General features: G+C 32.0%; 1 protein-coding gene across 1 annotated transcript; it reads left to right on the top strand.

Annotated features, from left to right (window-relative positions):
- The first annotated feature begins 15903 nt into the window (after positions 1 to 15903).
- On the top strand, positions 15904 to 17705 carry LOC120129222 (heterogeneous nuclear ribonucleoprotein 1-like). Its single transcript, XM_039146790.1, has 6 exons — positions 15904 to 16025; positions 16518 to 16558; positions 16676 to 16839; positions 16962 to 17061; positions 17187 to 17356; positions 17637 to 17705. Exons 1-6 carry the CDS (start codon positions 15904 to 15906, stop codon positions 17703 to 17705), a joined length of 666 nt encoding a protein of 221 aa, XP_039002721.1.
- Positions 17706 to 20534: the final 2829 nt, after the last annotated feature.

Genomic DNA, 20534 nt, shown 5'->3' on the forward strand with positions numbered 1-20534 from the left:
GGACTCCTTTAAAATTATAGAACCATTTACCCAAAACATATCTCAGTATGTGCATACAGAGTTATTAAGTTATCCAATCTATTTACCTCTTCTAAAGAAATCGTGTTTAATACTTTTACCCGAAGCATATTGTGACACAAATATGAATGAAAAATGAGGGCAAAGGACCTGTAGGCTGTACAGATTAAGCAATGTTCCGTCTCCATTCTGTTTCATTGTCTTTGTGAGTTGTGCCATTTGGTCAACTGCCGTGTCTGCTTCTCTTGGTATCAGCTTGAAATCGATCAAAATCAACATCTTTGTTCAATAAATTAAAAACCAATAAATTTACTTATCATGATAATAAAGGCTCTGTCCCTGCACAAGAGCTACTTTTGTTTAGATTCCATATATACTCGGAACATCGACCAGAATTTGGTTATTATTAAGATATTAGCATTGATGTTACGTTTAGTTACTTAGTATGACAACTGTAAATGGTTAAGAAAAATCTTCAACATATACTACTTTGTAATCACCTTAGATTATTAAAAATAATAAATTTATTTTATTTTATAATTTTAGCTATCAATATGATATAGTTTGGATAAAATGAATAAATAAGTATTATTTTTTTCAATAGATAATATATTTTACTCATATTTTTAATATCAAGATTATATTTGTAATTCTTATATTTTAATAAACTATTTTTAAACTCGTAATAATGAATTTTTTTCTTGTAACAAACATAGTTCGAGAGTCGTGAAACTGGGTTATTTAGTAGGTACAAATTAATATTAGAAAAATTGTGCACGCATTAATCCGAGAATGATATAGAAAAATAATAATGAATAAATATCATTATAAAAAAAATCAAAATTACAAAGTGATAAAGAGAATGAATGAGTTTACTCTTATCTTGAAATTGTTATCCGAAATAACAATTTGAGACAAAATCAATCCTAATAAAATAAACCAAAAAGGTTAAACTTCTTAGAAGATAAAATAAAAATAAATGAAAATAAAATACTGCTTTTATTTTTGATCTATTGATCGAAATCAGTTGAGGCATGTCGCTACATAGTTTCCTTAAGACAGGTTTTCGACCACTCATTTGGTGCTTGAGTTCGTTGGTCTTCTATGTCCCAAGATACAACAATTAATGATCAGTTGCATTAGCACATATGCACATATCACGAACAATCTTTGCCTTCGACTATCATCGGAAAAACTAAGGAAGAGAAAAAATTCAAGATAAGAGAAGTTCTTGAAAAACTGAGTTGTGAGATATGAAAAAACTAACAGGTTTATTCAATAATTATAGGAGATTTTCAAAAGAGATTTAATCCAACTAAAAATCTTTTAATATTTGACAGTGTGTCATTCTGATGCCAAAATAAAAATAGCCTTAATCTCAAAATAAAATTAAATAAAGAATTGTATAGGGAGAGTAAGGATCGATCCATAGGGACTAGGAGGCTGATGAATTTCTCGCTCTTGATTTCTATTTAGGCATGAGACAATAAAAGAGGGGTTTGATGAGAAATTGAAGTAATTAAAGATGAAAACAATTAAATAAATAAAAGCAAGTAAAAATGAAATTAAAGACGAAGATTCAATATGATTAAATCAACCTTAGGCAAAATCTTCTTCCTCGATTCAAATCGATCATTGAATAGGATTTTACCTCCGGGCTTATGTCGATTACAATCTATAGGCCCCAACCCCTATAACTTATTTTTCTCTCAAATAAATCAAGAATCTAAAATCAATTTTTAGATCTTAACTCTTTTGTGAATCAATTGCAACAATAGCTTACTAATTTAACGCTTTTAAGTTCTTGAAAAACTTGACTCGGATTTTATCGTCTCAATTGAGAATCTAACCCGATTTCAATTTCCCTTAGCATACTGCCACTAAGTGTGTTCACAGGAAGTCGAATATGCCACAGGCCGATCCTTCCTCTCAACTATTAATGAAACCGAAATTCAATTCCAACGTGCACTTTTTGAAATGAAATCGCTTTGATTGTAAAAGGATGGTCGATTACCAATCCTTCATTTTCGAAAATCAAAAATGTAACCCTTAAGGGTATGATATTCTTTTCGATCCTCATAACTTAGAATCGAGTCATTGCTTTAGCCTTCGGCTATGGAAAACTTAGCTAAGCATGGTAGAAACCATACTTAACATTTTGAAAGAAAAATAGACTAAAAACTAAAAAGGAGAAAAACTTTATTAAACTAAGAAAGAAGAAATAAGAGTTGAAAAATGAATTTTGAATGATCGAGTTGATATTTGAGGCTTGCCCCAATGGGGTATTTATAGTCCTCAAAACCCCTAAAAGATAACATTTAAAATTAAAAAGATAATTCGTAAAATAAAAATAAAATAAATCCTAATTTGAATTCAAAAATTCGGCCAAGTCTTTGGTCTTCACACCACTGCTGATTGAACCTTCTAGAAGCTATTGGTTGGACTCCACATTAGTTATGTTATGCTCAAAGTCATGCCCAATACTCCGTCCATGAATCCAGAAAATAAAAAATTGCACTCGTCATTTTTAGCATAATTTCCGAAATTCAATGTCTTGTATTGAAAATGAGTGAAAAGGGCCAAGTTAGCAACTTAAAATAGCTAATAAAGGAGTAATTGATCATAAAATAATGTATAATTTAAGTACTAATCAAATTCCCCCTTACTTATTCAATGCTTATCCTCAAGCATTTCTCAATTAACATGCAAAATATTTCAAGTTGTCAACTCCAATTTCATAGAATTTCCAAGATTTCTGAACAAACTCAATCAAACAAATGTTGAAATTCAAGATCAAGCAAGCAAGACATAAGCAATTAGTTGTAAATCAACCAAGGCATTTCAATCATCCATCAATTTCAAAGATAATTTACAATAGTCAAAAGGACTATGAACTTAATATAAATATTAACTCCATCAATTAAATTCACCCTTTTTCCAACAATTAACTACAAACACTTGCCGCTTGTGTTTTAAAATAACTTCAACCAAAATCCATGCACTAACGACGCAAGTACTTGGAATAACCATATCATTCACCTGTTCTTCAATTTCAATAGCCTTTGATGTAATTGGTTTAAGGATCTTTTGTAGAACTCATTTTTCACTCCTTAACAACAAATCTGTTGTTGTTGTTTGGTTAATAAAATTTCTCATTCATAATAAAGTTACAGCCGCTCACTCACTGCCGTTTACCATCCGACCACTGTTGAACGTAAAGTTAAAAGGAGGGCCTAGCTGAATTGTTTTCAGCTGAATTATTTTCAAAAATAGGGGGCACCGCACATTTAATTCAATAAAGGGGGGCACCGAATTCGGTGCCCCAAATTTTAATTAAAATGTTTTTGGGTTAATTACATTTTAGCCACTGCAAACTTTAGGGTATTTACAAGATTAGTCCCTAAGCTTCAACAATAAATACCCTAGCCCATTTAGCTTCAAAATCATCCCAAAAATCATTTCTTTCTCCCATTACTAGAGAGCTTTCTTGTGAGTAGTGAGTGTTTTGTAAACACCTATAAATTTTCTCTTTTAGTAAAAGATCTGCAGCAGTCTGGAGACGTAAGCAAGTTTGGCTGAACTCCGTTATCAATTTCGGGTATTATTTTTCCGCTTTTATTTCGCATTCTCACTAATCTGGTTATAGGAAAACTACTCGTTACTCGGTTTATTTCCCAACAATTGGTAATCAAAGCTTTTGGTTGTGAATTTTGTCAATTTTGTGCGAGGTTACTATTCATTACTATTCACATGAATAGTGAATTTCGTGAATAGTGAAATTTTATCGGCAATACGAATTTGTCGAGGGAGGTGTTCTAATACACGGTGGTTCACAAGAATTATCATAAACGATCCAAACGAAGCTAGATTCAAGTGGGAGCGATGGTTGCAGACGAAGGGAATGTGAAAATTGAGAAGTTCGATGGTGCGGACTTTGGCTTTTGGAAGATACAGATTGAAGATTTTCTGTACCAGAAAAATCTATATCAACCCCTTCCAGGGAAGCAACCAGAAGGCATGAAGAATGAAGACTGGGCTCTTCTCGACAGATAAGCCCTCGGAGTTATCCGACTGACGTTATCCCGCAATGTTGCTTTCAATATAGCAAAGGAAAATACCACGGCGGGTCTTATGGCGGCTCTCTCCAGTATGTATGAGAAGCCATCGGCCTCAAACAAAATTCACTTGATAAGGCGATTATTCAATTTGCGGATGGCGGAAGGGGCATCAGTGGCTCAACACTTGAATGAACTCAACACAATCACAACCCAGTTGAGTTCCGTGGAAATTAAATTTGATGATGAAGTTCGAGCTTTAATTCTCTTATCATCTCTACTAGACAGTTGGAATGCTACTGTTACGGCAGTCAGTAGCTCGTCGGGAAACAACAAATTAAAATTTGACGATGTTCGGGATCTGGTATTGAGTGAAGAAATTCGACAGAGAGAATCGGGTGAAGAATCAACCTCCTCAGTCTTGCACACAGAGTCTAGAGGAAGAACTTCATAAAGAAATTCAAATCGTGGTAGATCGAAATCCAAATGGGGAAAATTCAGAACGGGAAAGAAAGATTTTACCTGTTATAATTGTGGCAAGAAGGGTCACTTTAAAAGAGATTGTCGAGCACTGAAGAAAGATACCTGCGTACAGGATTCTGCCAACATGACAGAGGAGACAGGTGATGCCATGATTCTAAGCGTCAACAGTCCAATTGAATCATGGATCTTGGATTCAGGGGCATCTTTCCACTCTACCCCATGCTGAGAAATCATGGAGAACTATGTCAGTGGTGATTTTGGGAGGGTTCATCTAGCTGATGATGAAACCTTGAAGATAATCAGAAAAGAATACATCCGATTAAAGTTGCCAAACCAGACCACCTGGACGCTGAAGGGAGTGAGACATATTCCTGGCCTCAAAAGAAATTTGATTTCTGTAGGACAGCTTGATGGAGAAGGATATAGTATAACTTTTTCAGGCTGTGAATGGAAGATTACCAAAGGAGCACTCATTATTGCTCGTGGTAAGAAGATTGGTACTCTCTATGTAACCTCAAATTTAGAGAATATCATTGCAGCCGCAAATGCTGATGGAAAATCAAACCTATGACACCAAAGGTTTGGCCATATGAGCAAGAAAGGGATGAAGACGCTTTTGTCAAAAGGGAAGCTGCCAGATCTAAAGAGTGTAGATGTCGGACTATGTGAGGATTGCATCTTTTGCAAATAAAAAAAAGTCATTTTTGCAAAGATTGGCAAGACACCCAAGGCAGAAAGGTTAGAGTTGATTCATACTGATGTATGGGGACCATCTCCAGTTCCATCTCTTGTAGGCTCATTATATTATGTCATCTTCATCGATGATTCTACGAGAAAGGTGTGGGTTTATTTTCTGAAGAAAAAATCAGAAGTCTTTGATACTTTTAGAAAATGGAAGGCCATGGTGGAAAATGAGACCGGTCTGAAAGTCAAGCAGTTGAGGTTTGATAATGGAGGAGAGTACAAAAATAGGAGATTAAGATATTTATGCGCAAACAATGGGATCAAGATGGAGACAACAATTCCCATGACACCGCAGCAGAATGGCGTAGCTCAGCGCATGAACAGAACTCTGAATAAACGTGCCAGAAGTATGAGGATACATGCCAGATTACCCAAATTTCTATGGGCTGAAGCTATCAACACTGGAGCTTACCTGATCAACCGTGGGCCCTCAGTTCCTTTGGATGGCAGAATACCAGAGGAAGTTTGGAGCAAGAAAGAAATAAACCTTTCACACTTAATAGTGTTTGGTTGTATTTCTTATGTACACATAGACTCTGGTGAAAGAAGTAAACTCGATGCTAAGTCCAACAAATGTGCCTTTGTTGGTTATGACGGTGATGAGTTCGGTTACTGGTTTTGAGACTATAAAAAACGGAAGATCATCAAAAGCAGAGATGTCATTTTCAATAAGAATGTGATGTACAAAGATAGGTTAACTGTAGAATCAAGCAGCTACAATACCAAAGCTGAAACAAAGGAATTTGCTGAGTTTGAGGAGATTTTTGGAAATGATGTTCAGATTAGTCCTGAAGCAGTTCAAGAAGAACCAGGCACACCGGAACTAAGATGCTCCTCCAGAATTCCTAAACCAACCCAGCGGTATTCTCCTTCTTTGCACTACTTGTTGCTGACTGACAATGGTGAACCAAAGTGTTATGATGAAGCAATGCAAGTGGAGGATTCAGTCAAGTGGGAGTCTTCCATGAAAGATGAGATGGACTCGCTTATGTCAAATCAGACGTGGGAATTAGCTGAATTACCACCAGGCAAGAATGCGCTCCATAACAAGTGGATCTACAGGATCAAAGAAGAGCACGATGGGAGCAAACGCTAGAAAACAAGATTGGTTGTCAAAGGTTTCCAGTAAAAGGAAGGTATTGAATACAATGAAATTTTCTCTCCAGTTGTAAAACTATCTACAATCAGATTGGTGTTGAAAATTGTAGCTGCAGAAAATTTACATCTTGAGCAGTTAGATATAAAGACAGCTTTCTTTCATGGTGATTTGGAGGAAGAAATCTATATGAGGCAGCCAGAAGGCTTCATGGAGGCAAGCAAGAAAAACCTGGTATGCAGGTTGAAGAAGAGCTTGTATGGTTTAAAACAAGCTCCTAGACAGTGGTACAAGAAGTTCGATAGCTTCATGAGTAACAGTGGTTTTACCAGATGCCAAGCAGATCATTGTTGCTACATCAAGAAGTTTGACAATAGCTTCATTATTTTATTGTTGTATGTTGATGACATGCTTGTTGCAGGTTCAGACATGCAAGATATTATAAACTTGAAGTAAAAATTGTCGAAGCAGTTTGCCATGAAAGATATGGGCGCTGCAAAGCAGATTCTTGGGATGAGGATCAAGAGAGACACAAAGTTAGAGACTTTGATGTTATCACAGGCTGAGTACATCAAAAAAGTACTCTCCAGGTTCAACATACAAGATGCTAAACCAGTAAGTACACCTTTAGGTGTTCATTTTAGACTCTCCAAAGAACAGTCACCAAAGCCAGAGGAAGAACGTGCACACATGGTGAAGGTGCTGTATGCCTCAGCAATTGGAAGTCTGATGTATGCCATGGTTTGTACCAGACCAGATATTGCTCATGCAGTGGGAGCTGTTAGCAGGTACATGAATAATCCAGGCAAGGTACACTGGGAAGCAGTCATATGGATCCTAAAATATATACGGGGACCATAAACAAAGCACTTTGTTTCAAATGTGGAGATATGATACTGACAGGCTATGTAGATGATGACTTAGCTGGAAATGTTAACATCAGAATGAGCACTACAGGGTATGTCTATACTCTAGGAAGAACCGCGGTGAGTTGGGTTTCTCAACTACAGAAGATAGTTGCTCTCTCCACAACTGAAGCAGAATATGTCGCTGTTACGGAAGCCAACAAGGAGATGGTTTGGCTACAATGTTTCTCAGAAGAGTTAGGCAAGAAACAAGAAAACAATGTCTTGTATTGTGACAGTCAAAGTGCTATCCATCTAGCAAAGAATCCGTCTTTTCATTCCAGGACGAAGCACATACAATTACGATTTCATTTTATCCGGTCTCTTCTGGAAGATGGGATTTTGAAACTTGAAAAGATTAGTGGAGCTCAAAATTCGGTAGACATGCTAACAAAGACGGTGTCCACGGACAAACTGAAGTTGTGATCAGTTTCAGTTGGCATGCTAGAATAACGAGACCAGAAATGTTGATGAATTAATCGAGGCGTGAAGAAAGATTAAAATCAATCTTCAAGTGGGAGATTGTTGAACGTAAAGTCAAAAAAGGGGCCTAGCTGAATTGTTTTCAAAAATAGGGGGCACCGCATATTTTAATTCAACAAAGGGGGCACCGAATTCGGTGCCCCAATTTTTAATTAAAATGTTTTTGGGTTAATTACATTTTAGACACTGCACACTTTAGGGTATTTACAAGATTAGTCCCTAAGCTTCAACTATAAATATCCTAGCCCGTTTAACTTTAAAATCATCCCAAAAATAATTTCTTTCTCCTATTACTAGAGAGCTTTCTTGTGAGTAGTGAGTGTTTTGTAAACACCTGTAAATTTTCTCTCTTAGTAAAAGATCTGCAGCAGTCCGAAGATGTAAGCAAGTTTGGCTGAACTCCGTTATCAATTTCGGGTATTATTTTTCCACTTTTATTTTGCATTCTCACTAATATGGTTATAGGAAAATTACTCGTTACGCGTTTATTTCCCAACAGCCACCATGCCTCTTTTCGCACATGGTGTTATTCGCCAATCTTTCTTCTGTTGTTATTCCTTTTTCAATCGTTTAGTTGTTGATTTCATCACCACCGATTATTTTTTCTTCCTCAATCGACAATCCTCTTCTTCACTCGCATGGCCGGTCCAATGAGTTTTAATGCCCTAGGTGAGATAATAATTTTATGCCCCTATACTTGTACCGTATAATAGACAAAACATAAATAATTTTTTTAAAACAAAAATGTAATAGAAATTATAGTCAAATAATATCAATACTAATACAAACCAACACCTACAAGGCTAGAAATATCACATAAAACGATGCATTCGTGCATTTTTTGAAGCAGAAACCTCTATTATTTTACAATAATCAAGACTTTGTAAAAATTGACTTTCGATGCTTAGAATTGCTAATCCGTTCAATCTATCTTGAGTCATCGTGCTTCGAATATAGGATTTCAAGAGCTTTAATTTTGAAAAACTTCTTTCCGCGAAAGCAACCGTAACCGATACCGTCAACAAAATTTTATATGCTATCAACACATTAGGGAACATATACATTCTTCTTGCAAACTCCATTATTTGAATAGATGTCCATGGACTTTCACCTTTGTGTGCTTCATCCGACGACATTTTCTATAAAATTTGTAACTCCATAAATAAATCTTTTCCATCAATATCAAATTCTTCACCATTTGTCAAATTAGACTCAAGATTTAAACAACATTTTTTTAGTTCATCATCAAGTAATGAAATTAACTTTGAACCATCAAACAAAAAACCAAATATAGACTCGAAGTGTTACATTTGTTCAAATCTACTTTTCAATTGAACAAGAGTCATATCTACAAGAATAATAAAGTAATTCTTTCGAAATGCTTCTTGAGAAGATTGTTGTTCTCTTTCGGTATTTGGAATTTCATCAAATTGTTTTTTCTATAAGAAATACGTTTTTTAGGAAATTGAGGTTCAACCCCAATATTATATGCTATTTCTTTAGCTTCATTAATAGCATTGTCAAACCCAATTTGCCTATATTCTTCAAAGTAATTAATTAACCCCTCTAAGTTGTTAACCGCAATATCAAGAAGCATATCTTTGGATTTTAATTTTTTACTAACCGAATTAATTCTAAACAAAATTTCTTATTAACCCCTCTAAGTTTTTAACCATTTCTAGTTTTAAATTTATTTTAAGTTTAGTTATATGGCATGTAACACCCCATTTAAAAGGGAAAATCAAGCCTCGAAATTTATTTTTAATGAGTTTTCCATAATTAGGAACTACCAAAATATGCTAATCAAAGCAGACATTTAAATATGCTATTCAAAATCCTGGACCATTAGATTAGACACAATAAAGGACTCTTGACACTTAAGAGCTTCATGCATAAATTTTGGTGGCAGATAAATACCATACTGAGGAAGAACATAACCAAATTTACTCTTCCATGGGCTGATTCTCTTCTGTCTGGGCTTGGGACACATTGACTTTGATTTTTGGAAGATGAAGTGATGAATCTTGTGCAAGAGTGAGCGGAGCATTGACCAAGTGAATATCCTGCTCCAATTGCTTCCTTGCTTCTTTTTGCCTTTGGACTTTGCCAGTCTTAAGCCTGGAAAGAGATTCAAAACGGATGGGTTATTTAGCAAACTGCTGCCCCCCTCAAGCATGTTGCCCTGGGCTAAGGCCCATTTGACACATGTATTGGGTCGGCCCTGTTCACTCGCGAGATTCATTCACAGATTACAGCTCATTGCATGTAGTTCGTTGATATTTTTCTATTTTCCTTGTTACCGTCTTTTGCTTCTCTAACCATCACCTGCCATTTTCAATTTCTTTCTTCATTGTTTCAGTGAGATCGATCCATTTGCTTATCTGAATTTTAAGCATGTTTACTTGTCATGATGTGAAGATGACTCTAATATGATTTCAGTTCTAGGATAACCTTGTTGGTTATATCTCATATTCAGATGGAAAATTCGGGAAGAGTATTTAAAAAAAATCATTTTTACCTTCCTTTGTTGAATGTAATTTGATAACTCCACATATGTGTGTCGCCATCATTCTTGGCGGCTTCGTTTGTGATGGTGTCTTTGATACATTTGTTTGCATTGTATTTTTTAGAGAATTTTTTTTTAGAGAAAATACAAAAGAATCTTTTTGAAACTAATGTTTGTAAAACTGAAATGAGAATTTTTAAAAACATATTTATAAGCAACATAATTTCTTTTTAAATTGATCAGATTAATTGCTAAAATTGTTTGTATTATTATTGTGCTAGCTGGTAATTCAAAAATTAATAATGTTGTAACAACTGTGCTAGCTGGTAATCCGCAAATTAATAATGTTGTAACAACTGTGCTAGCTGTTAATATTGGAATTTGACTTTCTAGAGTTTGAACGTAGACAATTTTGGGGTCATATTCAAAACTTTATTAGAGCAGAAAACATCCTAATTTTTGGAACTTACTTTCAGCAATTTGTTTTGTTGATTTAAAATATTCTCAACATCTATTTTGTGGACGGACCTAAATGATTTTGGGACCATATTCAATCAGCTACATCAAATAAATTACAATTATTTGACCATTAATTTTGATTATAAATCATTATTTATAATTGATTTATTTTTTACGTTTTTACCCCTCTGATCAGCCTATAAATATAGAAGTTTTCTCTCATTTTCATCATATACAAATCGAATATCATTTCTTCTTTCTTACAAATTATTTCAAAAACTTTATTTCTTTTTTCGGTGAAAAGGGCAATTTTATCACTATATTACTGATCGGGTTCAATTAGTGTTGGATTAATCTTGTAGTACGGCCGTTGATAGTGTCAGTGAGTGGTGGCCATGTAGGAGTTGGGAGAGAACTCTCCCTTTTCTTTATAATTAGGTTTCCAAGCCCTTATATATATACACACACACACACTCCAAAACGACGCGTTTTGGTCTCTTTATACTCGCGCATTTTTGTCTTTGTGGGTTAATATTATGAGAAGTCCTCCCAAATTTTTAATCCTTTTATTATAGTCATTAAATGAAGTTGATTATTTGTATTTTGAACCTTATAATTTATCTATACTTATGTTTTGATCCCCGCTCATTTTAGAATTTATTTTAATTAGCTACATATGATATTTGGGTTTATGTTCATTTTAGTGCTTATTATCTCTATTGGTTGCGATCTAATCCTTGTTTTATAGGGTAAATGTATATAGTGGTCATTGTATTTTTATTTTTAGCCCTTTAGTGACACCATTTGGTGTAATGAAATTCACACATAGTGACTAGGGTTTATTTACATGGTGAGGGCTCATAGCTTTCCTAACTTTTGTTTAAGTCATTAAATGAAATATTCATTTTTAGTTTTCTAGATCTTTATTTGCTTTGCATTCTATTTCAGTCCTTTTGTGTTCATTTGAGATTATTTTATATTTGTTTTACCTTTGGCACATCATTTTGATAATTTTTTTGTGTTAACCCTTTATATTTGTTTGTAGAGTATTAATATGTGATGTATGATTAGGATCTTAAGTTTTGCTTCGTATTTATTTTAGTCACTGCCTTTGGTTTGAATATGAGATTGTATGGGTTAATTACATATTTAGTACTTGTTATATCGTTTATATATATTCTAGTCCATATACTTTTTATTGCTTTATTTTAATCCTTATATTATTACTATTACCATATACGTACATTTTGTTTTATATTTTAACATATATGAGACAAAATATATATAGTAGTCTTCATACATATATTATATTAAAAATGATTTTGCATTTTAATATATATATATATATATTATATTTTGAAATGACTTTTTAATATTTATAACGTCTTCAGTGTTTGACTAGACTAACCTATGGAAGACCTCTAAAAATTTGAGGCACCATTCCGAGGATTATTCAAATAAATTATTATTATTATTATTATTTGTTGCTTATTTATATTTATGATATATTAAATCAGTTAGACATATTTTATTCACTTTAAACAAATGTATAAGCTTTGACATTTTCATATTTTTGTATAATGAAATCATTTTAATAAATAAATATTTATTTTATTTTTATTTATTTAGTATTTCATTTTATTTTTTTCCATGATAAGTGAACATTTCATCCATTTTATATATGTCCTTTATTACTGTTGCATTCATAGTTCATGCATTTGTTTTCTCGCTTTCTAAAAGAATCAAAAGCAATGTTGTCTAGTATCGTGGGTTAACGAAATTACATCCAACATAACTAGATTTCAATTTTTGTTAATTCATGTAGTAAGGGGACATCCTTCTTAGATAAAACCGAGTGAATTAAATCATTTTTATCGAGTTAAGTATTTTATAAAGAAATTCATCGAAATAAAACAATCGTAATTTAAATTTTGAATTCAACTTTGTAAAATTCCACTACTTAGACAATGTATATATAATCAAGAAGTATCAATTTTGGGCGTTGTAAGAGTGTTAATCATCCTCCACGAGTAATTGATTCCTGAATCCTTAAAAAATAATTTTTTGGTGACACGTAGACCATTTTTTGTCTTTAAAATGATTTTCCTTAAAATTATTTTAAAATGACATTTTAGGTTTTTCATCTACCTAACTCAAAGATCAATGACGACTCCAAATTTCAAATTTCATCGAACTCTCAATTTTCCAAATCCAAAGTAAATTTTAAATTAAACAAAATCCAAAAAAATAAAATAAAGTCATAATTTTTTTTAAATTTAATTATTTATAAAAAATGGTTATGACATGTTTCTTCATGGTATGTTGCTTCTATCACAAGGTAACATGGAACTTGAAAACTTCACAGTTTAGTGAGAACGAAAAGAAGGTTCAATAAGTGAGATCGAAAAGAAAAGAGTGAATAAAGTAGAATGAAAGGAAGCATAGCTAGACATGACAAATTTGACTCGAATTAGTTATTTGAATCGATTTACTTGAACCGAGACTCAAAATAGGCCCGACCATGATGGCCCAAATTTTACCCGAAACCTGAAAAATGAATCGAACTTAAATCGACCCAAATTTTAGCCAAATAAAAAATAACCCGAACCAAAAATAATCCGAATTTAATTTATCTAAAGTCGATCTAAACTAAACATTGACCCTGTTTTAATCCAATAATTGATGTTTTTTGACACACGGTAATTGAGTTAAAGTGTATGAATACTTTATTTTTTATTATTAGCTATTTTTTAGCAATGCGTTAAATAATGAACTAGTAAGATAAAATCTGAGTATATATATTAATTATTTATTTGATTTGAACTTTAAGTATTTTTTATTAATTAAACATATAAATTTAAAATTCATATACCTAATTAAATATCTAATAATTAAATAAATTTACATTAACTTTAATCGGTAATTAATTAATTAATTAATTAATTAATAATTATGATAAAACTAATTTTTCTCTATTAAATAACTTTATATTCTTATTCTAATTCCGTAAAATAATAATAACTTTATCATCTCAGAATTTGTACTAAACTTTATTTAATTTTTTTATTTTTATTTTCTATTTTTAAATTTAATGATAATTTATTAATTCAATATATATTTTAGATTCCATTAATTAATGAACCGAAATATTAAATTAATCTTTAAATAATCTAAATAATAATTTATTAATTCTACATTTCATTTTGGATTCTATTACCTAATGATTCAAAGTTATTAAATTGGTTTTCAATTTATTTAAAATAAATTATGAATTATTAATTTAATATTTTACTTGGAACTACTAAAATAATTTTTCAAAATTATTAAATTAATTTACAAATTATTTTAATTCCTTTGTATATAAAAAATACAGTTATTTATATTTAATATAAAAATAACTTAACTTATTTTCACACTACACACATAACTTACTTTTACAATATAAAGATATATATTTTTATTTATTAAAATATTATTGATAATATAATAATATAATATTATTTATAAATATATTTAAAATAATATTTATTCAAATATAAATATTTTATTATTACTACTTTTAAATTTAATAAAAATATTATATTTATAATTGATCATTAAGCATCTAAAAATTTAAATTGATAATAAAATTTATAATTAAAAACTTTATTTTTAATAAAATAGATCGTATCACAAACTTCTCTGTCCTAATCAATAAAAAAATATCACAAACTCTAACATATCTTATAGGTCTAGTTTGAGTCAAATTTTAATCCCTAAATGATAATTGTATTTGAAAGAAATTGAACACAAATGATAAGATTTAAAAAAATACACTTTTTTTTACAAAAAATATATCAAGAATTCTACATATACTTAATATGACTCATAACCAACTCAACCTGAATTGACCTGACGATCCAAAGTTGACCCAAAGTAAAAATAATTGATCGAATATTGACCCTACCTGAAAATCAACTAATCCGATATTGACCGAATTGAAAATCAATCGATATGATATTGATCCGATTCGATACCCAAACTGACCCGACTTTTTATAGACTCGAATAAAACCAAAACCCGAAATGACCTAATTCGACCTGAATCCAACCCAAAATGACTCGAACTGAACTAGATCCAAATGATCGATTTACCACCTCTAAGCATGGCCCTTTCAATTCTCGATGAATGAATCACCTAAGTTTAAAGTAGAAAGAAAGAAAGCATATTTCTTTCGATTCTCGATGTATGAATTACCTAAATCTAAAGTAGAACGAAAGGAAGCATAGCACTTTCGATTATCGATGAATCACCTAAGCGTAAAGCAGAACGCAAGGAAGCATGGCATTTTTAATTCTCCTTGAATCACCTAAGTAAAGGGAACAATTTTTTTTAGGGAACTTTAGATGAACGAGTGGAGAAAGAAAGATAAAATGATGAATGAAGAAAAAATATATTTCTTTATCAATGACCAGCTCTTTCCATTTCTCGGTTGAGAATTACTGCTTGCATACTTTTGCAACACTTTGCTTGTATCTTTTTGTTCAAGAATCAACTCTAAAGAAGATCAAGAAAGTTAAGAAAGTGAGAAGAATGTTAAAAATAAGTTGTAATTAGACAATAATCTTATTAATTTGTTAATTGATTAGGTTATAATTTGTTGGGTCGTTTATTATTAGGTTTTATGATTTATGAATACACATTGATGAAATAGGTTTGTTGATTTTTTGTAGAACTCATTTTTCACTCCTCGATAATAAATTTGTTGTTGTTTGATTAATAAAATCCCTCATTCATAACAAAGTTATAGCCGCTCACTTACTGTCTTTCACCGTTCGATCATCTTTTGGCCCTACAAGAAAATATACCTTTAATGACACACGAACGATGACACGCGCTAATTTATGACTTGCAAAAAATGTGTCATAAAAAATGTCATGTTTCTTAAAATCTGAATGATTTATGACTTACAATAATGTATGTCATATTTAATAGTCATAATCCAAAAAAATTTCAAAAACACGGAGTACACTTTTAATTGTGTGTCATCTGTAAAAGTCGTCTTTTAATTTTGCCATTATTTTCATCATGTACGCATGCTTTCCCGCTTTAAATGCTTTCAAAAACTTTGGAAACACATTTTTAGGTTACGCTTTCTTTCCTTCTTTTCCCACTATGCTGATAGACCCTCGAGGCGGTGAACCCCTTCCCGACGCCGAAACCAACCATTTTAGATCCTCTGACTATCCTGAAGACAACAAGTCTACTCCTTACATCGGCGATGGTGCCAGTCCTGGGTAAATATATTCCCCTTTATTCTGTTTGTTTCTTGAGAAAATTTGGGGGTGTCGAGGAAAATCCTGAAATTATCGATTACCCATTGCTTAATTACACGTGAAAAACGTAAATTGAATCATTATTTGTATACACATATGTATATGTTCCTTTAGATTTACTATGTTTCCTAAGAGAATTATAGAAAAAGTAATGAGAAAATTTGAGCCTTTTTCCTTTACCTTTTAGTTAATGACTTTGAAATTATTCGCAAATTTAAGTGAAATGATAATACCCATTTTTTATTTTCATTTTTTGTTATAAGTTTGGAATTTATGTCATTTTAAAATAAAAGGGAAAGAGGAAAAATTAGGGTTCTTATTTTCTCTTTTTCTTTAGACTTATATAGGATTATATTGATATGTTTAGAGGTATATGTTTCTTTGAAAGGCCTCTTTTATCATGAATACTTTAGAAGTGATTTGTGAATATATTCGATATTTGGAAATTTGCAGCAAAATATTTATAGGAGGTTTAGCGAGAGAGACAAGTTCGGGTTAGTTCTTTAGCTTGTTTGTTGGAGATTTTTATTAATCTCCTTGAATATGATTATAGCACGAATTACTTTCCATGTAGTCTATTTCGATTTGGTTATTTTACGTATCTTTTGCAATACAATTTCTTGAGCATTTTGGTAAATATGGTGAAATTACGGATTATGTGATAATGAAGGACCGGAAAACAGAACAACCTCGTGGATTCGGGTTTGTGACTTATGTAGAACCTTCTGTGGTTGATAAAGTCATTGAGGACACTCATGTTATTAATGGGAATCAAGTAAGACTCCATTTTAGTCTCAATGTTTTGTTTATTGTTATGTTTCCTTACCATAGTCCGATGTATGTTGCTTCGCTTTTGACTTGAATTACTGCTCTTTGGCTCGGTTTTTATCATTTTAGGTAGACATTAAGAGAACAATACCAAAAGAAGCTTCTGGAAGTAAAGATTTCAAGACTAGGAAGATTTTTGTAGATGGAATTCCTTCAACTGTATCCGAAGGTGATACCAGTATCTTCATTTCTTTAATGCATATAATATTGAAACTTCACGCCATTTATCCGGAATGCCTTGATTCATCGTAGATATTTCTCGTAAATGTTAATCTATTTGGTGCAAATTGATAGATGAGTTCAAGGACTACTTTATACAATATGGAGAAGTTAGAGAACACGAAATCATGCGGGATCATGCCACCAATCGTTCCCGTGGTTTTGGGTTCATCACTTTTAAAACGGAACAAGCGGTTGATGATCTCTTGGAGAAGGGAAACAAGATTGACTTTACCGGAGCTCAGGTATGAAGATTGCCCCGTTGAATTGATGTTTCATGAAATACCTTATCGTCTTTATGGGCTATCATATTTTTTCACTTTTAGATGTTACCAAATGATGGCATTTCCATGAACGCGTACCATTTTGCTTTGATGAGATTTTACTTTCAGACCTTAATTATATTACATGTAGTTCTTTTTACCCTAGCATAAAACGAGTAAGGTGAATTTAGAGAATCCATTTTGTTATGTTAAATTTTAGAAACAATAAAATGAGTCTCATGATGTCTCTCTTTGCTGGTAGGTGGAGATAAAAAGGGAAATCAAGTTATACATTAGGCAGCCTCAGTTCATGAATGAAATCAAAATTTAAGAGCCATATGTAGTCAAATTTAAGAGCTGAAACATATATATAGTAAAATAATCAGGACGTAAAGAGACACCTATGCTAAACAGGTTTAAGAGGTTAGTGTGTATTAAAAGGAAAGAATTAAAAGTCTTCACCCACAAGTGGCAAAATATAGTGATTGTCATGATTGCTTTTGCAAAAATGGTGTACACATAATCATTCCTCAAGGCAAGTTAGTTGTTTAATCACATCAAGTTGTCAAGCAACATAATTTAGAAGACAAATCAAGTGCCGACTATTATGTACTTGTACTGGTTTTCTTCTCAAAACTTGAAATGCTTCTGCCCTCATTGACAACAACCTAAGAAACGTTTTAGCTAGGATATTTTCAAGTTCATTAGCATGTTTTACCTATAAAAGAAGAAGAAAGTACATATATTAGAAAAAAATGGGAGGAAAAAAATGTAAAACTTGTCCTGATATTAGTTAATATAAACTTCTTTTCTTGAATCCAACAAAGTATAATAGAAGAGAAGACATCATCCTATGAAGAGTAGTTCAGATTTTAAAACAACATATTCCCTTTTAACATTAGATGATTAGGAGAAGAAAATAGGAGATATTTTCTCCTGAATAATTCATCTCAGGCTGGAAGAAAACGTCCCTTTGAAAAATCAAAAACTAGATTTCAAAAATTGAACCAAGTTCAACTGAAAACAAGGGCAATAATTATTCCAATTCTTTTGGGGGCAGAGTGGTCAAGTTGCCTTCTCTGCATAATGAAGTTTCTTAATTAAGCAGGATCCTAATTTGTTGAATTACTGCCATTTGTCTTGCTCCGTGTTTTCATATCTTAATGCCTTGCCCTGAAACTGGTTCTGACAGCACTAATTTGTTTTTTCTTATACTTTTAATGAAAATTAAATTTTAAATGCATTTAAGTTGTTGAGTTGCCAAAAGGTTTATACTATAGGCTGCAAATTGCTTATGCGATATGGAACTTATTATGTACTGGCTGTACAAAATTTTGACATCTTTGTTTTATTTTGCTTATCTTTTGTTGATATCGTTTTTGTATATTCTAAGCATCCTCATTTTTGTTGTTGTCAATACAGGTTTGGCAACACTGCCTATTTGCACATATCTGTGGCTTTTATCCAGATGCTCAAAACTCTAAGTATATGGAAACAAAGTGCATTATTTGATTACATCCAACGAAATCACTCTATGTGAACTAGGACTATATTGTTGAATTCAAAGGCTTTGGTTTCAATTCTTCTTTGTGCAGCATAGATAGTACATATGATTACAATATTTTTGATAACTTAATGTGAATATATTGTATACAAATGGATTGCTTATATATAATATGATATATATATTAAGTATTATGAGGCATTAAATGTGATTTAGTTTGATTATTTGTCAATCTACAATATATATATATATATATATATAATTTACGAAATATAATCACGACACACGAATGTGTGTCATCTTTTTTAATGACGTGTGCTTCAATGACACGCAATGTGAGTCATACATGCGTGTCATAAATTTATGACATACAAATATGTGTCATCTTCATTTATGATGGGTGCTTCAATGACGCTCAATGTGCGTCATAAATGTGAGTCATAAAGCGTGTCATCAATGCGTGTCATAGATTTATGACACACAATTATGCGTCATCTAAAATTCATGTCGGTGGCTTCAACGATAGGCATTTGTGTGTCATCCGCACCCATAGATGACGCGCAATGCGCGCCATTAAAGGGATTTTTTCTAGCAGTGTGGCCATCATGTCTCCTTTCTCGTAAGGAATAACAACAATTTATTTATCCGTAAAGTTATTTTGTTCGTGTTGATTTAAGTTTTAAACAAGGTTGGAAACTACTTATTAACTTTGGGTGCAATAATATGATACATTACGTTATTAAAAATTAAATCTAAGTTCAAATCATAAAGATATCATTATTAAAGAGACAATAAAAAAAATCCTGAAAATATATTCGACATTAAAAAAAGAGGGTGCAGGTTGAAGACCATTTCTTCCACTTTTCTAGTTCTAATTTGTCTCTCTTTTCCACTTGCTGGAACACTGCATTTTCATAGTTTAATGACCTGCAGGGTTAAAAATGATGAATTTAAAATTGTTGTTATTGGCAGAATAAAGATTTAACAAATTAAGAAAATTGTTAATTTTTGAATATCTTGCACTGTGAAAAGCAATTTGCTTACACCAACCTAAATGGAAGGGAAAAGAATAACGGTAAATCAAAAAATTTAAGAAAAACATTTAAATTTTTAAATTTTTAAATTTTTCTCAAAAATAATAGTTATGTAAAAAATTATTAGAAATTTCGAGTTTGAATAGTTGAGTATGTAGGATATTTATACATTGTCAACGATTATAAAAGATTATAAACATATATTACATCGTAATCACTCCAGACTAATAAATAAAAATCGTTAATGAGAGTTAATCCATCTGTATCAATCCTTTTCAGGAAAGTCAGTTATCTATGAGCTTTCCTAAACTTGTTTTGGCATCAATGGACAAGTCTGGATATTACTTATTTCACCTGTAATCAAACACTCCTTTTATAGCCTCTTTTATTTGAGTGGAAGTTTCATCCAAATAAATTCTATACTTTCAAGTAAACAAGAAGAAGAAAAAAAGATAAATACAAAGAGTAAAAGCAAGAAAAAGATCAACATAGTTAGCAAACCTTAAACGCTATAGGCTGTAGCCAATCTTGGTTACACAACAAACAGCGTTTTGTCTTGTTCGCAAGGCGATCGGAGCTTACAGGGCCGTATCTAGGGCTAGATAAGAGGGGCATCCGCCTA

Source organism: Hibiscus syriacus, unplaced genomic scaffold (genome assembly GCF_006381635.1).
Source record: "Hibiscus syriacus cultivar Baekdansim isolate YM2019G1 unplaced genomic scaffold, ASM638163v2 tig00110483_pilon, whole genome shotgun sequence".
NCBI lineage: Eukaryota > Viridiplantae > Streptophyta > Magnoliopsida > Malvales > Malvaceae > Hibiscus > Hibiscus syriacus.